This window comes from Thermobia domestica, chromosome 14 (genome assembly GCF_964235325.1).
Source record: "Thermobia domestica chromosome 14, izTheDome1.hap1.1, whole genome shotgun sequence".
NCBI lineage: Eukaryota > Metazoa > Arthropoda > Insecta > Zygentoma > Lepismatidae > Thermobia > Thermobia domestica.
Genome location: NC_137467.1, coordinates 104,549,513 through 104,573,853, shown reverse-complemented (window position 1 = coordinate 104,573,853; position 24,341 = coordinate 104,549,513). Strand labels below are relative to the sequence as shown.

The 24,341-nt window shown below is 35.3% G+C and overlaps 1 protein-coding gene across 1 annotated transcript in view; it reads left to right on the top strand.

Moving 5' to 3' along the window:
* The first annotated feature begins 552 nt into the window (after nucleotides 1-552).
* The window catches only part of LOC145670275 (protein O-mannosyl-transferase TMTC1-like), a 2,166,608-nt gene continuing 2,142,819 nt past the window's right edge, over nucleotides 553-24,341 (top strand). Inside the window, exon 1 of the mRNA XM_081738705.1 lies at nucleotides 553-1,281. Within this exon, the coding sequence (XP_081594831.1) occupies nucleotides 986-1,281 (296 nt within the window). The 5' untranslated portion in view covers nucleotides 553-985. The remainder of the gene's footprint in view (nucleotides 1,282-24,341) is intronic.

Sequence of the window (24,341 nt, the reverse complement as noted above, 5' to 3'; positions counted from 1 at the left end):
AGTTTCTGAAATTGGAAATAGAACCTGTTGAAATTTTGTCTTTTTCGGATTTTGGATAGTCCTACCTCTGTTTTCGCCATAGGCCCATATGAAGTTTTTCTCTTATTTTGATGTAATGAATCGCCTCTTACAGTTTGTAGGTATAGTTCATTAACACCCTGTATATCTATACCTATATATATATCTGTATTTATATATATGTAGGCGCGGATCCTAGGGGGGATATAGGGGCGATTCTCACAGAGAGAAAGAGAGAGAAATTAAGAATTCAAAACTCGAATTACACTTTGTGTTATCCATTCCGAACAAGGAAATAACTTCGGGATCATTTTGCAAATTCTCGTCTTTTTCTGGAAAGATGTCACAGGATTTAAGGAATTCAGTGACCACGCTTCATAGAGCACCGAATGTGAGCAGCGTAGACGCCCGATGACGCCAAAGATGACGAACATGCCTGTTTCCTTTTTCTCCCGCTTGGAGGAGACGACTGCGTGCGCGTGCCTAGAGTTCGGCCGATCGACTGGGTGTACTAGATGGGTTTCGAGTTATAAGTGAGGCTTAGGCACGTTACGGAGCAGTGAGATCGCGGAACTCTTCGCACACGAGTGTGTCCCTGAATTCCGGTTGCCGCGTACTCGTGTATACAGAACCGATTATCGAACCTTTGATATTGGTAGTGAGAAACTACACATTAAATAGTGCGCGTGTACCCCCACGTGTGTGTTTATTTCATTACATGTTCGTTTTCAAAGCCGGTTCACGCTTTTACACTTCATAATTACAAAATGATGTGAGTAAATAAGTGCGATTTTTCGTGTGATTTATTACCACATTTATTTAGACAATAGTTCACATGTGATATCCTTCGAGCAAATGACAGTGTCTTTAATAAAGTATCAATATAATTATTTTATGATGTGGACGTAGTGCCAGGTTTTCTTTCTTTCTTTTCCCTTTTCTTTTTTCTTTATTTTTTTTTGTCATAATGAGGCGAATGAAAATTCAAAGTATAAGTTGTTCAGGTGGTGGAGGGAAAGAAAAAATAGAGTTTTCGGAAGAGAGAAGAATTTACGGTGTGGTCGTTTTTGTGGCTTTTAGCTGTTATTTGAATGGATTAAATGGTGATTTAGTGCACGACGATATCCCTGCTGTGAAACAAAACAAGGATGTGCTGGGAATTTCTCCATTATTTGACGTTTTTAAAAACGATTTTTGGGGTACTAGCATGGGTGATCCGTTAAGTCACAAATCTTACCGGCCTCTCACTATATTTACATTCAGGTAAGATTAGTTCTATTATGTTTACCAGTAGTTACAATACAGAAATCGATGAATATGAGACTTCTATTGTTTACTGACTTGTGTTATTTGATGACGAACGAGATTACTAGAAATGCTTCGTTTATATTACTGCAATGATAATTATATTAAACTTCAAATATAGTCATAAACGTAACGTTTATGATTCCTATTGATTCACAATTATTTGCAATTAATATTTAAATTTAAAACTTTTTGTATAAAATATAGTATTAACAATTTAAGCAATAGGAACAGTGAATATTAAAGTCGATGTCGAAGGAAATTTAGAAAAAATAAAAAGAGAGAAGATCGAATCCATGGTCACATTCACAAATATTCTACCACTGTGGAAGTGTAAATAATGATACTAGGCAATGAGTTAAGTTGTTTGTAATAATTTTGATATATGAATTTCAATCACTTATGCACAATGAAATCTTTAAGTTTTACTTCCCACGGTTATGCCGGTTAGGCTAAAGGAGACGGTGAAAAGGAGAGGTGAGTGAAATGGTGGAATGAAGAAAGTGGGAGAACCCCGAGAAAACCCACGAGCACGGAGTTTGTCCACCACAAAGTCCACACGGCGCGAGCTGGGATCGAACCAGGGACCCCAAGCACCTGAGGTGAACGCTCTACCACTGAGCCACCGCGCCCCCCACAATTCTTCTATTTCAACGTTTGGATATAGCTTCGCATTATTTGAAGCTATTATTATTATTTACAGTATTTTAGAGACGTGTAAAGGTTTGTTGTGTTTCATACACATATTTCTTTTAAACTTATGGGTATGGTACGAGCCGTAACGAAATACAATTACCACCTCCACATTGTTAATATTTCTATGAGTTTGGGTAAATTTCTTGTTCATCTAGGACAGGCTTAGTAACAATAATCTTAAACTACATTGCCACTTCTTAAACTATACTGAGACTATCATATCCCTGATAGCATTTTGCTTGTCTTTCACCTTCAAATGCGCCAAATTTTTTGTTTTCGGTACCATAAAGGAAAATTACTTCCCCTTGAGATGATTAATTTATTAATTGTATTCTAGGAATGCTAGTAGAGTTATATAGTTCTAGTTTGTTTTTCATTTGAAATTCAAGACATGAAAGGGAATTCACGTACTACAAACATTTACAACATTACTTTACAACGCCCATAGTTATACAATTTATCTTAGGACTCCTATATATTTACAGTATACATTTACGAAATATTTGCTTTATATGAGGAATATTTGAACTCAAAATAAAAGCACGCTTTATGTGTTATTACTTGCATCCAAAAATGTTAATTTAAATCTCACATATACTTGCACATTGGTAAAAAAACACAGTCTTTCGTGTGATAAAATGTGGGAGGTGATATTTGAAAACAATGGAACACAATTTTAGAATTAACTGGAAGGAATATTCATTCTTCGCACGAAGATATTTTGAGCCTCTTCCCTCTTAGCAAACGAGTTTTAGTGAGAGAACATGATTTAAACCCGGATCAAACCAAATGCTTTATTCCAAAATTAATTTCAAACAATCAACCATTTTCCCATGATGATGATGAGACAGACTTCGAAAACATAGAACTCTCCCTTTCCTCCTTAAGGACGGAATTTTCGAAAATGCGGGAGCACGTGACCACCTTCATAAATGAGAGGTCGCGAGATTTTCTATTAAAACGTATATTTGTAATTCTACTTCCCTGTAGGATATGCATTTTAATAAAAGTGATACCGTTAAAACCACACTCCAGCTAAGTGCTGTGTTCGAAAATTCATTTCAAACGATTCAGCCGTTTTCTTACGATGATATTATGTCAACGTCGATGTAATTTGTATATATCGAGAAAAAAAATTGAGATTGCCTATATTCCTTCTCTGAAAAGTGGAACTTCTTGAAATGTTGGGACGTGTTTCCACTTGTTTTTAGTAAGAAATTTATATACCAAGTTTCTCATTCGTTACATGAGTTGGGTCGTGAGATACTCCATTTTTGACATGCGTTTTAAATCCTCCCTCTCTCTCAAGGATTCACATATTAATAGAACTGACACGTTAAAAATCTGGGTCAAGCACCCAGATTGATTTTGAATGGTTCAGGCTTTATCCCATTATAAAGAGGCAAATAATATATATTTGAGTGTAAAGATATATTATGGATATTCCCTTTATTTCCCCCTGAATGCGAAGCTTTCGAAAATCCTTGCTTTTATATGTTGAGTTTCATCTCCCAAAGATAGAGAGCACATGAGATACTCTATTCCTGTCGCACATTTAAAATACTCCTTTCCTTTCAGGATATACATTCTAATGAAAATGACACGATAAAATCATGGATCAGGGATTCCATTGCGAAATTATAGTATCAACCGAAAAAAAAATAATGTCGCAAAGTGGTCTCTTTGCCGACTATGAGAATCACAGAAAAGTATTTTATTTTTAGAATATTGATATTCGATAGGCATTAAAGAGCTGAAATGAACAATTTAATCTTCATCAACTATATTATCAACCTTCAAATAAAAAGTTTTCATTTTTGGGACAAAAAAGTCAATATGTTAGTCAAGGATGATGCTCGGACATCAGACGAAAAACAGGAAAAAAATCAATTTTTAAAATTCCTGATATCAACTGTTGTGTGTATCTGTAATTGTTTAATGTGGTATTATTTATTAGCTATTAAAATAGATTTTCCATCCCAACTGAGCGTTGAATATGCAAATATTTATTATGAACCAAAAAGAGTGTTCTATATGTGGGAAAAGAACCAGAGCTTCTTGTTAAGGAGCTTCCTTGTGGCTAAGCGGTTAGCGTACGCACCTTTGGCGTGGGAAACCCGGGTTCGAATCCCGGCGGGAGCTCATGTGGTTCGAATTCCACGTTAATCAGTATGGCCACGCCTAATATAGCTTCTCTGCTGAAAGGGACGCTAAACTAAAATCAATTCAACTCAGATTTTGCTGAAAACTGGAATAATGTAATTTTCTGTAGACATTTAAGGAAAATAAAGTGAAAGGTGTTTCCCTTTAGGGTGAGAATGTAGATGGCAATTTTTACTTCAATATCTTGATTAGAATGCTTAATAATGCACAGGCAATAACTAAAGCTGTATGTGGTCTATTTGCATAATTCAGTGTCACTATCTCCTACCTGAAAACTTCATTGTTATTTGAGTGTTTTAAATTAAATACTTGAAATCGAGTAATAAGAACATGTGTAAATTAATGATGACATTCAATTTATGAACACGAATTCGTAATCGCCGTGAGAAAATACGCCATACGGTTCCTTTTAATCGTCTCATGATTGATGATCTTGCTCAATTGATGTTTTATTACGTGGTACTTAGTTTGCATCATTGTGTTTTTGTGGTCTAAATGCGTAGTAAGAATGCCAGCCTCGCAGAGTAGAAAAACTACATTATAACGATATACAATATATAAAATTTTCTGATGTCTAACATGAATTAAATGTGCCAAACATTTTTTTAAGAAATTAAAAACATATTTCAATCGCTTAAATATGGAAAAATATAATTATATTGCCAAAAGAAGCAAAAAATATTTACCAGCCTTAGGGAGAAGATGCAGAGAATTACATTGTAAAAAAACAACAGTACGTCTTATTTGGATAATCGAGAAAAAAAATAACTGCATGTGCTGTACTGTAAAAGCATACAAGAAGCCAAACTCAAAGTTTTCCTGTCTGACCAGTTAGTCATACTGGATATTTATCCCAAGAGACCACTTTCATACACGTGTGTGAAGTTGTCTTCCCCCAAATCGTTTGCTTTTTGTTCGTTGTTGATTGATTTGAAGAAAAAATAATTTGTTTGGATAAACATAACTAACTAACTAACTCTAAGGCCTATGGAACCCGGAGGTTCAATGCCGCGTTCACAAAAGTTCTCCACTGACTTCTATCCTTAGCCAAATGGATCCAGTTTCTACTTTGTATTCCTATCTCTGCGAGATCCATCTTAATATTGTCCTCCCATCTGCGACTAGGTCTTCGTAATGGTCGTTTTCCGATTGGTCTTCCAGTCAAGATTTTCAAAGCGTTTCTTCTTTCTTTCATTCCACCTAAGCCTCCTAGACTTGGCGACCGTAACAATGTTGGGTAAACCGTATAATTTATCTAGTTCCTCGTTATGAAGTTTCCGCCATTCCCCATTCCCGTTCCTCTTGGGTCCGAATATTCGTCTAAGGATCTTGTTCTCAAATACTTTCAGTCTATGTTCTTCCCTCAGAGTAAGCGACCATGTTTCGCAGCCATACAGAACAACAGCCAACGTTTTGTATATTTTAAATTTCAAATTTCTCGACAGAATTCGCGACAAGAGATTTTGAACCGAATAGTAACACGAATTCCCTGCTTTTAGTCGACATTTAATTTCTTCGTGAATATGATTTTCGTATGTTAATATTGATCCTAGATATTTGAAACTATTCACTTTACCAAAAGTATTATTTAATATTTTAACGCATCCACAATTTGCCGTATTACGGTCCCGACGCACTTCCATGTATTTAGTTTTCTCTGCATTAACTTCTAAATCCATGTCTGTCTCTGCAAGCGTTTAATAAGATCTCTGCATTTCTTTCTATTGTTCTCCTATCATCACCTATTAAATTTACATCATCAGCGTACGCATAACCTGGTGAACACTGTTCAGCTCTAGGCCCTGGTTGCTATCTTTGATTTTCCTTATAGCGTATTCCAGGACAAAGTTGAATAATAATGGCAACAACGCCCTTGTTTCAGTCCATTCTAAACGTGAAAGCTCGTGGCCAAAAGTTTTCCTACCCGGACTTTACTTTGGGATTCATTTAAACATGCCTTAATTGAAATTGATCTAATTAGCTTTTTCGGTATTCCAAATTTGCTTTTTCGGCAAGAACGTTGTACAATGTTTCTCTCCTAACCGAGTCGTAAGCCTTTCTAAAATCAATAAATAGTTGATGTACCGGTTTATTGTATTCCCACTTCTTTTCGAGTATTTGGCGAATGGTAAATATTTGGTCGATAGTTGATCGATTTCGTCTAAATCCGCACTGATAATCTCCAATAATATCATCTGCGTATGGGGTCAATCTTGCTAATAGAATATTTGAAAGGATTTTATAGGATGTTGACAGAAGAGAAATGTCTCGATAATTATTACAGCCAGATTTGTCGCCTTTCTTATGAATTGGAACAACGATTGATTCCTTCCACTCTTGTGGCAATTCTTCCTTGTTCCAGATAAGGAGAATGAGTGTGCATCTTGTTCCACAATTTTGCTCCACCAGCTAAAATTAACTCAGCCGGAATTTCATCTACACCCGGAGATTTGTGTTTCTTTAATTTCTTTATAGCGGTTTCTACTTCTATTCTGTTGGGTTCTGGAATATACGGTTCTGCGGTGTGTATCTCTTTTTCTCCACGCACATTAGTTTTTGGCTGTGTGTTAAGCAAATCGTCAAAGAAATCTTTCCATCTATTTAACATGCTATCCGTATCAGTAAGAACTGTACCGTCAGCTTTCTTTAATATATACGCACGAGGTTGATAGCCTTTCTTAAATTCGCTGATCCCCTTTTACATGTCCCGAATGTTGTTATTTTTACTATTATCTTCAAGTTCCTTAATTTCAGCGTTCAAAAAATCGCGTTTCTTTGTTCTAAAAGTTTTGTAAGTTTCCCGCTTGATATCTGCGAAATTTTGTGTAGTTATTTTATTGGCATTTTGTAGCCAGTGTAATTTTACCTGTTTTCTCTTCTCTGCTAGTTTAATGCATGCCTGGTCGAACCATGGTTTTTTCCTACGTATTTCCGTGTGTCCCAATTTTTCTTTTGCTGAAATTTTAATGCTATCTCTAATTTCAATCCAAGTATCTTGAACACTAGTGCACTCCGAATCTTCTAAAACCGAGAATCTATTCGAAACTTGAATCTGGTATTCCTCTCTTACCTGGCTCTCTTCTAATTTCTTTAAATTAAATCTCTCCGTGTTCGGACATTGAATATTACCTTTATTCAACGATAATCTCTCTCGTATTATCGCTGCTACCAGGTAGTGATCAGTGTCACAATCAGCCCCTCTAAACGTCATCATCATCATCATCATAGGTATTCTGTCTTTATTGGCAGGTCACTTGCCGCAGCTGAGAAGCTTCCATGCTCCACGGTCCTCCGCTAACTTGTTCGTCTTCGCGTATGATCTTTCTGTTTTTATATCATCCATCAATTGCAGTCTCCTTCGCCCCCTCCCTCTCTTTGCTGCCAGCATACCCTCTAGTACGTCCCTCATGATACAACTTCTTCTTAGGCAATGTCCCAACCAGTTTCTCTTCCTCTTCCTAATAATATCTAATAGTGTTCTTTTCTCACCCACCATTTCTAACACTCTGTCATTCGTTTTCCGCTCGACCCAACTAATTCTTTCAATTCTTCTCCACACCCACATTTCGAAGGCTTCCAGTCGATTTTCATCACCTTTACGTAATGTCCACGTTTGCGCCCCATACAGTACAACACTCCACACGAAGCATTTTATGAGTCTTTTTCTCTATTCTTTATTCAAGGTCCCACAAAACAGACTTTTCTTCTTCCCAAAGGCTTCTTTTGCCATTCTTATACTTGCTTTTATTTCTCCCTCTACACGACCGGACATCAATTATGCTAGATTGCCTTCTTCTATCTACTAAAACGTGATCAATTTGATTGTGTGTTTTTCCGTCTGGTGATGTCCAAGTGTATTTATGAACGTCGCGATGTGGAAATTTTGTACTCTTCACGATTAGGTTTTTGAGTGTTGCAAAGTTCACGAGTCTAACACCGTTGTCATTACTTTCCTTATGCAGACTTACGTTCCCTATAATCGGTTTGAAAATATCCTCTCGTACTACCTTAGCATTGAAATCCCCTAATAGAATTTTCATATGGTATCGTGGGAGTTGGTCAAATATCCGTTCCACTTCTTCGTAAAAACTGTCTTTTCGATAAACATAAAGATATATACATCTACAAAATAAAGTTGGGGGCAACTTCCTACTGACTTTCAAATTTCGACTCAAATCCAAAATCAGCTGTTTGTTTTTGGCTATTTTGAAGAAAAACTGTTTGTTTTGAAGAACTTCAAGAGGTATTTGTAAAATAAGGTTCGGGCTTCTTCATATTGGTCTCTCACTTTAAAAATTCGACTCGAAACCAAAAATCAATCGTTTTCTTTGTATTTCTTATTGATTGGTTTGAAGAAAAAGTAGTTTGTTTCAAAAAACTTTAAGAGATATTCAAAAATAAACTTGGGACTAATTTCACACTGGCCCCCGCTTTCAAATTTTGATTTGAAACCGAAGCCAATTGTTTGTTTTTCAGTTGTCATCGATTCTATTGAAAGAAATCGTTCATTTCGAAAATTATTATGATATATTTAAACTTTGACTGCCCTCCTCCTACTTTTCAATGTAGATTAAACCTGAAGTCAATTGTTTGTTATTGATCATTTTGAATGAAAGAAATGTTTGTTTCGAAAATCATAAAGATATATTTACAAAATAAAGTTGGAATGTGGCCAAATTTACCTTGGCCTTCACTAAGAAAATTTGATTCAAAACCAAAATCAATTTTATTGATATCGGTTTGTTGTTGATCGTTTTGAACAAAAGTAGATTGTTTCCGTAAACATAAGGATATATTTACGAAATAAAATTATTGAACGTAGTTTATTTCTTGTTTGTTCTTGATTGTTTTTAGCGGAAAAATCGAAAAACAAGAAGAGATATTTAGAGGATACATTTGATGGCCAACTTCACACTGCTTATTCTGCTTTCAAATTTCGATTCAAAATTCTTGCCAATCATTTGTTTTTCGTTTCTTATTGATTGGTTTGAAGAGAAAATAGTGTTTCGGTAAACATTACATAAGAGTTATTTACAAAAGAACGTTGGGCTGGCCAACTTCATACTAGTCTTTCAAATTTCACATTTCGATATTGATATACAAGTTTATCCCTTATATCTATTCCGTCTATCAATACAAAACTTGGTACAGACATCGCTTATCACCTATAGTATTTTCTGAGATACATTTGGATTGTGTGCTTTTACCCGGGGCCACTCCAGAGGGATCCAAACTTAAGCTTTTTTCACATTGAGGCGGCGATTTGTCGTCGCTTCTCGCGGTAGTTTTCCGCGTGAGAAGGGTACCCTTTCATATTACGCGGCGTTTTAGCGCGAATGAAAAATATGAGAGCAGGGTTGCTGTGCAACTGAAGAAACAAAACCTTGTGATTCTTGTCGTGTTGTGGTGGTTGCAATGGAGAGACGCAAAAAGTGTCTTCTACTTGCCTTGTTAAGACAGACAGATAGCAAAGAAACAAACAAACAACAAAAAAGACATATGAGTTTAGCTCTTTTTTTTTTTAAAGCAGAAGTGGTATCTTCAATGAGGTTTACTATATTGTTTCCACAATTGATAGACTTCAGCAAACTAGCGGCCAGGTTCTAGATACTTAAAATACCATCCCGATATTCTCCTGTTGTGACTGGAAAAGCCAGTATAAAATCTTTCTAGAATAGTCGGTGGTTGAGATTTATCCCAGAATCCCACACTCAACCACTGAGCCCAAGGCTGGTCTGTAGGTATTATTATTATTATTATTATTATTATTATTATTATTATTATTATTATTATTATTATTATTATAGTATTATTATAGTATTTCGAATTTATTCGTTTGTTTTAAGCGTTCCGACTACTGACTCAAGTCTCATTAAAGCACTGCTCTAGTCCCTTATTTCAATGAATTACACCCATAGAAATGAAAAGAAATCTTTGAGTTTTACGTCCCACGGTTATGCCGGTTAGGCTAAAGGAGACAGTGATGATGAGTAATGAATGAAATGAAGAAAGTGGGATGAAAAGGAGAACCCCGAGAAAATCCATGCACATGGTGTTTGTCCACCACAAAGTTCACTTGGCGGGGGCTGGGATCGAACTCGGGACCCAAAGCACCAGAGGTGAACGCTCTACCACCGAGCCACCGCGGCCCCACACATAGAAATGTTAGTTATAAAATATACAAAATAAGGTATATGTATCAAATATCACATAATAAATTGTCTATTGCTTTGCTAAGGTACATTACAGTCTTATTACTAAAATCCGGATTACGAATTTTTATGTAACAAAATATATATAGCGAAATAGTACATAGATATATAGCAAAAGACTGTAAAATATGTAATATTGTTGAAATATTTGGCAGTATATATATTTCAGTATTGGAGTACCAGAAATTTATAGAATTACAAGCTCATTTGCCCAGCGCTACCCGCACATTTATCCCAATCGTCTATTAAAGAATTTGTGTTGATTTGGACTCCTTTTAGTCAATGAACTATGGATTCGACATTTCGGCAGTATCGGTCGTTTTCGATTATTTTTGCATGTCATCTCTTCCCGTATATTGTATGTAACAAGTTTGGTTAAAAGGACTCCAGGTGTCCTAAGCTAGAACATAACCACATACACAAACACACTCCACACACACACACACACACACACACACACACACACACACACACACACACACACACACACACACACACACACACACACACACACACACACACACACATCCATATTATCGCAACCACTCTCTAGTGTTTCCTGGCAAGACGTGCTACCTCCCCCAACGTCCAAGCGGCAGATCGCCGCCTATATGTTAAGAGCTCCATTGCTTGTAATGTCTCGCGTGGCTTTACGCGGCAATCTGCCGCGTCGCTTTTTAGCAGGGAGGGGCGGCTGTTTTTCCTCGCCGCGTAAATTTGCGGAGACAGCCGGGCATATATGAAAAGCTCCATTGCTTGCAATGTCTTTCTACCCTGCGCGGCAGTTCGCCGCCAAATGAGAAAGGGCTGTTAATGGAAGGGATTTCTGGAAGGAATTTGCCCGACATTCTCAAAATTTTCCCTGTTCAAATACCTTATGGCCCTAACACATAGCACCTCTGGAAAGCTTGTTTCTTGCAGAAGAAAATGAACTAACCATGACTTTCCAATGAACAGTATTGATGCAAGAACTATTTCACTGCGAGTCTTCGGTTTTCTTTATATTAACAGGGTTAATGGGCGCCAGAGACTTACTTCTTTGTCATTGCCATCTAATATTTTGTGCATGAACATATCTTTGTTATGTTTATCGAATGGACTAGGTTTGATTCGGATGTCCGGATGACACGTTCATATCCGTTCCTTGTCATTATATAAATGAAGCCCAGCAATAAAATGGACAAAAATTTACTAATGATTATGTATTATGTTTATCATAAATTTCATGGGGTGAAAATATGTACTTTAGTATTTGTTTTGTCGAGCGGTTTGATTTGTCACTTTTGTTTATAGTAGGGTGGCAAAATTGTGAACAGGGTGTATGCAATTTCGCCAGTTGCACACTTTTTTCTTTTGTATTTGGAAGTAACATACTATTAGCGTACGGATGTAATTTTTGTACCACAGATAACTTAAGCTGTATACTATCCATTTCCAGTACGGACGTACTCACCATACCTATCAGGAATTTGCAACAGTTGTTCAAGCTTAACGTGGCGAAATTGCGCACATCTACCTTACATGGAGCAAAAACGATTATATATAGCGAGTAGCAGTTTTTTAGAAAGTGTTCTAAACATAATTACCATTTTCTCTCTCAGCCCTCTCTTCAAATCGGAAGTGATCGAAATCATTCACTTCCAGTTTTAATATTGATTGCTATAGACAAAAGCTGTAATAAATTGATATCGAGAAACTGTTTCCTTTAATCAATTAAGCGTTCCAAAGATGTATTCCTCTCCACTGTAATCTACTTACTAAAAGCAAGGGGGCAAAAATCAATTATTTCCGGATTTAACGTCGAACGCTATAAAGTAAAAACGGTGATAAATAGAAGCAAATTCCTACAATCGGTTAAACGTCTGGAGAATACATATCATTTGATTGTAAAGTATCTACTCAAACCGGAAGTGGTAGAATTCCGCTACGACTTCACGTTTCAATATTGCTCTACATACAACAGAAACGATAAGAGTCCGTTTTCAACGTTGATCGCCACAAAATGAAATCGGTATTATATAGCAAAAAGCGGATTTTGCAATCAATTAAGCATCCCAAGAATATATTTCGTCTCTATTCTACTATATCCACTAAAACCAGAAGTGATATAAATCTTTAACCACTTATGGTTTTAGTAATTGAGAAAATATCACGCCATTAAAACTAAACTCCATCACCTGGTGTACACGTGACACTGTTTCTTGTTTAATGAATAAAGGGAAAATGGAGCACTATTTTTATTCAATCTTTGTACCATCACACAGTATTAATCTCTTTGTTCTCAATTAGTAATACATAAAATTTTTTTAAAAAATATTATCTAATCTGTACTCGTTGTAGTGTTTCAATTCTCATTTTCAAAGTTAGAAGAAAGTAATGAAATACCTTCTGGCTTCTTATGGAATCTGTATCGTCTCAGGTGTCATTATTACTGTTATTGGTCTTTTTCTTTTCTCAACTTTTATAGTAATAAAATGTATTGCACTATTATAAAATATCTGCTACTTTCAAATAATAATATTCTGTTCAGTGGCGTTCGCAAGGGGAGGGATTTCGAGGTTTGAAATTCCATTTGAGCAAGATGTTATGTAAAAGTAAAAGAATATATATATATATATATATATATATATATATATATATATATATATATATATATATATATATATATATATATATATATATAAACACTTGAAATTATATGAACTTCCGAACTCCCCGTGACGAATTTTTGCGTACGATACTGATTGTGTTCCTCTTCTTCTTCTTTTTACCGTATTCTGCTCGAATGAAAGTTTTAAGTACAGAGCAAGCGTAAATAAGATTACCAATTTTATTAGCAAAATAATTTAAGTTTTCCGAATTTCCTTCGAAACAATCAATAACGAACGAGAAACACGATTGATTTTTTAAAATTGAAATTTGAAAGACTCGTATGAAATTAGCCCACTCCACTTTAGTTTGCAAATTACTCTTAATATTTTTCGAAACAAACTATTTTCTCTCAAACTAATCAATAAGAAACGAAATACAAACTTTATTTGAGTTTTTTATAAATCGAAATCCAAAAGTAGAATAAGCTGTATGAAGTTGGCCATCAAATGTATTCTGTAAATATCTCCTTTTGTTTTTCGATTTTTTCATCAAAACAATGGGCTACAGACGAGAAATAAACCATCTTCATCAACTTTATTTCGTAAATATGTCCTTATGTTTATCGAAGCAAACTACTTTTCTTAAAATAATCAACAACAAACCTATATCTAACGATTGATTTTGGTTTCCAATTGAAATTTGTATGTAAAGAGACCAGGATGAATTACCACATCTGCAATTTATTTTATAAATATCTCTATTTTTCGAAATAAAGATTTTCTCTTCAGAACAATAAATGACAAAGAAAAAATAATAACAAAGGAATAACAAACGATTAGCTTCAGTTTTTAATCAAAATTTGAATGTGAGGCCAGTGTAAAGTTGCTTTACCCATTTTTTTTGGGGGGGAAAGGTAAAAAAGAACTTATGTTTTCGAAATAAACTATTCTTTTTTTTTAACGCATATCAAACGATTGATTTTGGTTTTCAATCAAGCCGAAGGACCAGGGTAAATTTGGCTATGTTCCAAACTTATTTTGTAAATATATCTTTATGATTTTCGAAATATTTTGTTTTCTTCAAGGCAACCAATAACAAACGATTGGCTGCGGTTTTGGGTCAGAATTTAAACGCAGGGGGAAGGGCAGTAAATAATTAATATCTTTATAATTTTTAAAACATTTCTTCAAAAGAATCAATAACAAACGAAAATCAAACGACTGGGTTGGATTTTGAATCAAAATTGAAGATTGAAAGTGAAGTTAGCTACACCCGAATCCAAAAATTAACTACATTCCAGTTTGTAAATATCTCAGTACATTTATCGAAACAAACGATTTTTTTTTCTTCATAATAATCAATAACAAACGAAAAACAAGCGATTCATTTTGGTTTTGAATCGAAATTTTATAGGGCCCTCTAACTTTATTTTGTATATATCTCTATGATTTTCGAAACAAACGATTTATTCTTCAAATCAATCAGTAACAAACGAAAAGCAAATGTTTTGCTTCGGTTCCGAATCAAAATTAGAAAGTTAGGTTGAGCAACTTCATACACGTCTTTCACATATTTGCTATAGTTGTCATCAGTGCCTTGCCCGAGGTGATAAGAGTTAAACAATCTCAATTCTAGGAGAGACATTATTACAATTATAATCCGAAATTTTGACTATATCCTATTAACTCCTTGCCTGTGCAATTTTCGGAATAAGACTTGTCCTTACCTGAGTAATATGTATATATATATATATATATATATATATATATATATATATATATATATATATATATATATATATATATATATATATATATATATATATATATTAATCTTCACAGTTTTGTACAGAAATGTTTCAGAATAGCTCTGGAACACCTGGAACAACTTCAACCAAACTTTGTACGCTGATGACTTAAAACCTGTAAATGAACGTAATATTACGTCAAATACAGAATACGCAACAAGTACTGCTGACGGATTATTCCGACGAACACGGGGAGGGGGTTAAAATTAAAGTATATGAATTAATGATAATTTTAAGTGTTGTACTTTTAACCAAAGAGTTTACTTCCTTCTTGCCAGTTCATAACGAAGGGTTTTATGGAGTTTTTTAAATGTCAGTTTCGCTTTAATAGGTGTAATGTTATTGAGCCTGGTATTGTTGGCCACTAACAACATTTTTAGCACCATAATTATTTATTTTTGCAGAGTTTCTCGAAAACTACACATAAGGTTTTATCCTCACGCATGTCATTTTAGGTTCAATGAGATTTATTGATTGTTTTCCACATGTCATCTATGGACAATTATTGTACAGTAAGTCTATTGTAGAATTTAAAGAAATAATATCATTGTTTTAGAAGTATATTAATATGAACATTTTATAGATTTTAAATGTAGAATAGATTATTATATGAATAACTTACTGTAAAGTTTTCTGTAATCACATCCTTACATCAGTTTCAGTGTATACAAAAACGAAAGCCAGCTCATAGAACAAAACATTCTTGCTGTGAGTAATATAAATGAGAAATTCTTCCCTGCAAAAGCGCATTGTAACATACTTGATTTTGTAAAACATTTAGTAGCTTATTTTAACGATATTATGGTTTTTCTTCAGTACATTACATTAGTTATAAATGTAAGTATAGGCTACTACCGAAACACTGGGGAGGTGAGGGAATACCTGCCTCTGTAAAGAAATAAAGGCACCGCAAAGAAAGGGGTTTTACGTGAGCTGCAAAATACATATTCTGCAAGTGTGGTAATTTTCTTCTCCAGTACATGTTATTCTCATTTAGATTTCCCGTGCTTCGCATACTGACTGTACTAAAATAAAAATAATGTAACAAAAACATTCAGTATTATTATTAAATACTGAAAATCAATTTGGACGAGGAAAATAAATCAATTTCAGCATGTAACTCTTCTGGATGCTATTTTAATAAGCCACATTTTACGGAGAAGGAATAGTCTGTGGGTTGTTTGCATCACAGATTTATTACTTTTGAACTATCGAAAGTCTTTCTGTGTTAAGTACGAGTGAAAAGAGGATAATTCCTCTTCGTTACGAAGAGATTAATAGAATTATGAAGAGAAAAAAGACTGTACAGGTGTATATGCCCGTATAAGAGAGAGTTCTCTCCCTTACAAGGGAAATTATCCAACTCCTCGAGGAGTATCGCAATGAAACGTGCACAAGTGGAAAGTCATATTAAAAGATGGAAACATGCTTACTCCGAAGATTCGCAACGTCGTCGAACAGGAAGTAAGATTTTTCCCGATAGCCCCTGAAAGTTATGTACTCTGGTCATACATGCCTTGGATGGGACGAATCTGATACACTGGAACTTGTTTCCTCACGAAGACAAATGTTGCAAACTCAACATGATAACAATCGGTGGTGATTGTGATCCCTGGTACGTCATTGATGTGAGTCGATGTCAAATGGAACGCGATACGCGATCGTAACTTCCAAACGAATAGGATTATCCAGTGGAGAAGAGGAACACGCTGAAACTACAACGCAGAAATGACTTTCTATAATAATAATAATAATAATAATAATAATAATAATAATAATAATAATAATAATAATAATAATAATAATAATAATAATAATAATAATAATAATAATAATAACAATAACATTATTATTATTATTATTATTATTATTATTATTATTATTATTATTATTATTATTATTATTATTATTATTATTATTATTATTTATATATTAATAGCGGTGTCTGTGAACAAAAAACTTCAGATCCAAATTTCAAGTGACTGTGTTTGTGACTCTTAAACTCTTGAACCACTCGACCGATCTCGATTAATTCTTTGACGTAGATGCAGTTCTGGCCTGGAAGTGTTTTTAGCTATTCACTTTGCCAGTAGAACTTAGGGGAGGGGGAGAAAAGGGAATTACAAAAAAATGAATAAAACTTAATAACTCTTGAACTAAACAATCAATCTCAATCAAATTCTCAACATAGATGACGTTCGTGCCTGGGATGGATTTTACCATTTCTCTTTGATGGAACAACGTAGGGTTTGGGGAGGGTGGAGATATATACAAATGAATAAATATAAAAATAAAAGTAACGATATTCGTAAGTTAATAACTCTTGAACAACCCGATCGATCTCAATCAAATTTTCAACATAGATGAAGTTTCAACCTGTGACGTTTTTTATTATTTCATTTTGATGGTAGAACTTATGAGCTGGGGAGGAGAGGAGGGTCAATATATGAAAATGAATAAAACTTAAAACTATTGAACCACCCGACCCATCTCGATCAAACTGTCACCATAGTAAGTTTCGGACCTGGGATGTTTCCATCATTTTACTTTGACGGCAACAATGTAGGGAAAGGGAAGGGGGACATATCTAAGAAAAATAAAAATAAAAGTGGATGTCATTGTGACTTCATCACGCTTAAACCTCCGAACGGATCAAATTATCAACATAGATGAGGTTCGGATCTGGTGTGTTTTTTTATCATATTCCTTTGACGGTAGAACTTAGGGAAGGAGGAAGGGAGGGGAGAGGCATATAAGAATAAATAAAACTTAATAACTCTTGAACCACCAGTACGATCTCGATCAAATTTTCAACATAGATGACGTTCGAGCCTGGAATTTTTTTTTAAAAGTATTTTTACTTTGACGGTAGAACTTAGGGATGGGGGAGGAGAGATTAATATATAAACATAAATAGAACTTAACTCTTGAACCACCCAACCGGTCTCGATCAAATTTTCAACATACATAAATATTTTTAATTTTGTGTCATATTCAATCATTCAGACACAGTGTCCTGTCAGAGAACAACATGCGGGTTAGCTAGTTATTATTATTATTATTATTATTATTATTATTATTATTAGTAGTAGTAGTAGTAGTAGTAGTAGTATTAGTAGTGGTAGTAGCAGCAGTAAATGATAAGTATTATTAATATTAGTAGTATGATGAGTAATAATAATAATAATAATAATAATAATAATAATAATAATAATAATAATAATAATAATAATAATAATAATAATAATAATAATATGAAGAACAAGAAGAAGAAAAAAAGAAGGCTACAACAAATGTATTGTTGTGTCCGTTCAGTAAAGAAAGATTTCGGTCCGTCTTGATTGTACTTTAGCATTGCTATGAAGGGTCTAGGCCGAAAGGTCACGTCCGGCCAGATGTGGCATAATCGGGATCAAAATATATTCGTTATACCGCCTTGGTGATCGTGTGCGTTGAGGCGTCAAGCCAGCGATTCCAAGGTCCCGGTTTCGAATCCCGACTAGTGTATGGTTGTGTCTGGATGTTACACCTGTTCTAGTTTGGAGGAAGCCAATGTCCAAAAAGGAAGCCGGAGCACTACAGAAACAAAATACGAGTGACTTGTCGTATGAAAAACAATTTGGTTGTCGTAGTTTTGTTTCTTTCTTTCTTTTTTGCTTCATTTAGCGTACTTTTTAATTTTGTATTTTGCAACTTTCATAATAGGATTACAGAAAACAAGTCTTAATTAATGCAATAAAACGTCCTAAATACTTATATAATTATTTACTTTGTGTAGAGGCAAAAAGCGGATTTTTCGTTGCTGGTGAGTACAAATGTGTTCATGAGATGTCGTCTAGTGACAACCACTAAAACCGCTTCCCCCTCCGCAAGGATTGTAGCAGAAGCCTTAGTTTCTCGCAAGTTTCGGCGGTAAACTTCGCCACGGATCCGAGGCGAAGCCCCAAGCGAGTGAGCATTGCTTTCCTGCTCCTTAGTAGATAATACAACATGTTGGTTGCTCGCTCCTTCCTCCGGCAAACTGAACAGTTTCTTGTATCCTCTAGGTGGTGCTGGTGTTTCAATCTCGTACTGAAGCGCAGTGAAGTCATATAGTTAAAGCCACGAGACTTTTATTTGTACTTGGAGTGAGCCAAAATTAAGACAATAATTTTGCTCCGAGTATTTGTTTACCGCCGGTAAACGCGGTAACACCAAGGAAACGCCACTGTTGGGAAGGTGCGAAGGCTCGCCTCTGGGAGTTCATTTTTAGCGTTGAAGGCACCTTTCAATGCAAATACGTTATCTACTTTTAGTAAAGTCTTGGAGCGGATCATCGTTAAAAGATTACATCCCTATCTCGAAACTAAACATCTTCTTCCCATTCACCAAGCTGGATTTCGCCCTTCATATTCAATTAACGATCAGCTTCTTCGCCTCACCAGTCTCATCACCTCACATTATAATTCCATCAAACCATCTTGCCTTCTGTTGTTTGACCTGGAAAAAGCCTTTGACAAAGTTTGGCACCTAGCACTTCTTTACAAGCTCAATCATCTTAAACTTCCCGTTGCTTATATTCGTTTCATCTATCACCTTCAGGTTGGTCGCATCTCTTACGTCTCCATTAATGGGCATTTATCTCATCCCATTTTTCTTTTGTCGGGTGTACCTCAAGGTTCAGCTCTCTCACCTCTTTTATATATACTTTTTGTAGCAGATTTTCCTCCAGTTCCTCCTGATATATATCTTTTTCAATATGCAGATGACACAGCATTACTGGCCTTAGGAAAGACTATTCGCCAGATAAATCAGGACCTGCAGGAAGCTATTAACCGTTTCACTCGCTGGTGCACTAAGTGGAGTCTCTCTATAAATGCGACCAAAACACAAGCCATCACTTTCATTCCACCACGCAAACGCTCCAAAGTCCACAGAAACCCATCATTGCTTTCTCTTCACGTTCATGATACTCTCATAGCTCCTACTCGCACAGTTACCTATCTTGGCATAATCTATGATACACATCTCACATGGAAACCATATCTTCAGAAAGTCGCGGCCAAAGCTTACCAACGTTTGAAATGAAATGAAATGAAATCTGTAAGTTTTACGTCCCACGGTTATGCCGGTTAGGCTAAAGGAGACGGTGATAATGAGAGATGAGTGAAATGGTGGAATGAAGAAAGTGGGAGGAAACGGGAGAACCCCGAGAAAACCCACGAGCACGGTGTTTGTCCACCACAAAGTCCACACGGCGCGAGCTGGGATCGAACCAGGGACCCCAAGCACCGGAGGTGAACGCTCTACCACTGAGCCACCGCGCCCCCTTACCAACGTTTGAATCTTCTCAAGCGCCTCACCGGCACTACCTGGGGCCTTAAACCACATACAGTTCTCAATACGTACAAAGCTTTCCTGCGCCCGGTTCTTACGTACGGTTTTCCTGCTTGGCTTCCTGCACCACACACCTTTTACGAAAAACTGCGCATACTAGAACGTCATGCATTCCGAATCGCACACCGCATACAGCTCCCCAGTCCGACCCGAGCACTATATGATCTTATCACTTTTCCAAGCATCACACACCATATTGAATCTCTTAGGCTGAAATTCATCACTGTCCGATATACCTCTCACCATCCTTTACTCATGGATACTATGCGCCATCATGAACTCCACCCTGTCCGTACTCGCTATGCCCATTCTCCACTCAGTCTGCTTTTCACTTTATACCGCTACACTCTACCACCTGACCATCCGGATTTGTATCTGCTCGAAAACTACCAAGTCCATGCTCATCTACCTCACATCTTTCCATCCTTCACTGCACAGTGACACCTCTTGTTTCTAACAGGGCTCCCTCCGTCTTCATCAGCCTAGAGATGCCCCTAGGCAGAAGATAACACACATTTGTCTTACTAACGTACCCTGTGTTGTCCTGTGTATCGCACATCGCTCCATCTCTCATTCTCAATTCCATCAATTTGGTAGTCTAACTTTCCAGGATCATTTCACTTAATTAATAATCATATACCTGTATAGTAACGTTTTACTCTCTGTCTACTTATATACTTTATCTCATCCTAATCTTTGTGCTTAAATTTTTCTCGTGATTTGCTCTATTATCTCATTTATGTATATTTCTATCATTTCCTTATTTATGTTCTGACCAATAATATGCTATGTTCTTTATGTTATGTTCTTTACGTTATGTTCATATGTTAATGTAGAACTCCTCCTACCTTCTATATATGATTATGATCGCAAAGGTCATAATGTCCTAGTTCTGGAACCAAAAATAAATAAAATTAATTAATTCCTCTTAGCCCAGCCATGCCTTATTCCTCTACCACAATTCCTCCACTTCTCTCACCTCAGAGAGGGTGTAGCCCTCTAAAAGGACGCTAGCCTATGGCTAGCACAAAAAAATACGTTATTGAATGATTTCTTTAACAATAAATAAGAAGTTTCTGTGTAGAATTAAGTATTTATATTAATGATTAATTAGTTTAATTTAGGTATACACTCTCAGGAGTTATTCAAAGTAGCCGTGTTATTCCCCTACATAGGGCCTGGTCCATAATAGCTTGTAAAATGTAAGTCTGATACATTAATCACATGTATAAATTTACCAAACGCTACCGTACAGGATAAAATAAAAATATTTGTAATTTTAGTTGAGTTTTCCATTTCATAGAATCAGTGGTGTTTTTCAAATTGATTCTCGGCTTTAGAAGATTCGTACTGCACTAGTGTTGAGGATACCTGGATTGAAATTAGAGATAGCATTAAAATTTCAGCAAGAGAAAAATTGGGACACGCGGAAATACGTAGGATCAAACCATATGACCGGCCAGGTTCGATTTCCCATGTTCGGGCTGTTAATTTTTATATCCGAAACGGATTTGGTGGTCAGTAAGAACAAGTACGTAACTCTGCAGGTGGGAGTGGTTAGAACAAAAGTTAAATGCAGCTCTTAATCAAATCATGAACCAAGATGAACTCATGCGGAGGTTGCTTTCGTAGTTACCCACCATCCCTGACGCGTCAATCGTTGAGGCGTACAGAGTATTCTGAATACCAACACAAAATGCTAAGAATTCCTGTACTGATTTATGTAAGAAACGTGGAAAACATAACTGAAAACAAAATAAATGCATAGGATAAATTTTAATTGATCAGTAATGATTTACATTTCACACTTACGTGTATCTTTCACTGGTATACTTCTATTGATACATATATTTCAATATATTTTCAGAACCTTCTAGCCCATTTAATATAGAAAAAAGACGAAGAATTAATTTAAAATGGAATTATATTTTAATTGCCGGCCTATATTAAGATTGGTGGTGCACGACCACTTAGCACACGTTAGATCACTGAACACTTGACCAATTTTTCACATTGACCACAGAGGGTTTTGGGAGGGATTTAGTGTAATTCCATAGAAAGAAATCCTTTTAGTTTTGTCTTCTTATTCCGACGATGAATTTAAGGCTCCATCTAGGTTACTTCAACTTGCACCTTCTTATTGTACGATTTACGGTGAAATTACTTGGTATACGATAAATTGATAGTACGAGAGGTTAATTTGTCTTTCCACATATCTTTTACTATCTTACCATTAATATTAACGTGATTAACTGCGAAGATTGAATTTGCTGGTTGACCAGATATGTACGCAAAAGATTTTCACGATGTGTGTTTACTTGGTTTTAACTAAGTTGTATCATTTTCACATATATTCACTAACTTCCACCATAATATTTACGTCGTGAAACTCTATAACTATAGAAAATATTTATAAAGTTAATTTCACAACACCATGGGGGATGACTGGTTTAATCACAGATTTTCTTTACATTCGAGTTACATATTTGTTCGCTTTTCTGGTCATGGCGTCGCAGTGACAACCTTTCGCGCCTTCGACACAAAATGTTCGTCTTCCTACGCCTATTAATGGCAGTGAGTAATATTAAAATATTATTAGAAAACATTCATTTGTAGATAATACGTGTACTATTAAGTTTTATACCTATTTACCATTTAAATAAAATAATCAAAATACCAAAAACAATAGAAATAAATGTCGATGACAACAAGTTTTACGAAACTACTTTTTTGAAAAGATCATAGCCACTTCACATCCCTTTGTTTTCTGAGTACGTAAGGCAAGTCATCACGGTAAAGTGTTGCCAATACGTTAAAGAATAGCACAATTATACAAGGTTTGCGTCAACGTATAGTGCATAGAGCCTTATTCCACTTCAGGTGGGGCTGACTGGAGAATTTAAACAAATGGAATGGGAGTGAGGGAGGACACACGCTCACATATGGCGCGCGGGAGGGACGATGATCTTCATCGAAGATTATCAGAATCCTGGAATCTTGAGATATTCCTCTTCTTAAAATATATTTTTCTAATAATTACTCCACTTCTTTCTTGCAATATTAATTCTTGATATATTATGGTTCATTAACACTTTACACAAACGTAAATGGACTATTTATTTTTAAGGACTATTCATCTTAAATGGGCTATATATATATATATATATATATATATATATATATATATATATATATATATATATATATATGCATGAGTCTGACTCGTGTTATTATATCTTAAAGTAAACATTTTCATCATATCACACTAAGTATATTTAATTTTCAACATTTTAAAGAAAATGAAATGTAAAATGCAAAACTAAATATTTTTTTTGCGCATATGTGCTTACTCATGGCTAACTTTTAAAATAACTTTTAATAAAATATTATTTTCATTATTCAAACATTCAAAGTACAGCATTTAAACGACACAATATCAACTTATTGGTTAACTCCAAACATTATGCAATAATACAGTAACATGAAAGTACGAAATAAATTTTCTTATTAGTAAATAAATTTTCAAAACACATTACATATTAAAGACTATTTTCAACATAGCATCGAATAATATACTTTTGTTGATATTTAATAAAAATTTATCGGCGCATTCAAGATGAACAGCTGAATTTTTACAATGTAATAATTCAGTTGTGCTTCTCTCTGACCACTCGACAGGGTCTGCCTTGCTAAGTTTTGAAGATGCCTACCCACAATAAATAATTTGTTTCCCTATCCCGAGATGAGGGCGGGATATAGAACATAAGGTTAAAATCTAAAATAATAAAGAACGGGACTTTACCAACATTGCTTACTAAAAGTTTGAAATAAATATTGTATTACCCAAAATACATGGGGGGGGGGCAACCTCATCTCTATAACTTCGCATACAGCTTAATTGGTTTTTCCATTACTTTGGAGAAAAAAATATCAACGGCCTCTGGAACACGCATAGCTGGTCACAGATGCCTGCTCACATCATATCAAACAATTTTTTTATATGTCAAGGAAATCAACGAAATTTATCCGAGTGGAATACCTAGTATGTACATAAGTACAATACCGAATGCAATGAAGCACCTAAGATCATCTAATACAGAAGATTACATTCCTTGAACAGTGCACAATTTACATTTTACAGAATATCAAAATATAATTATCCACTAATACAC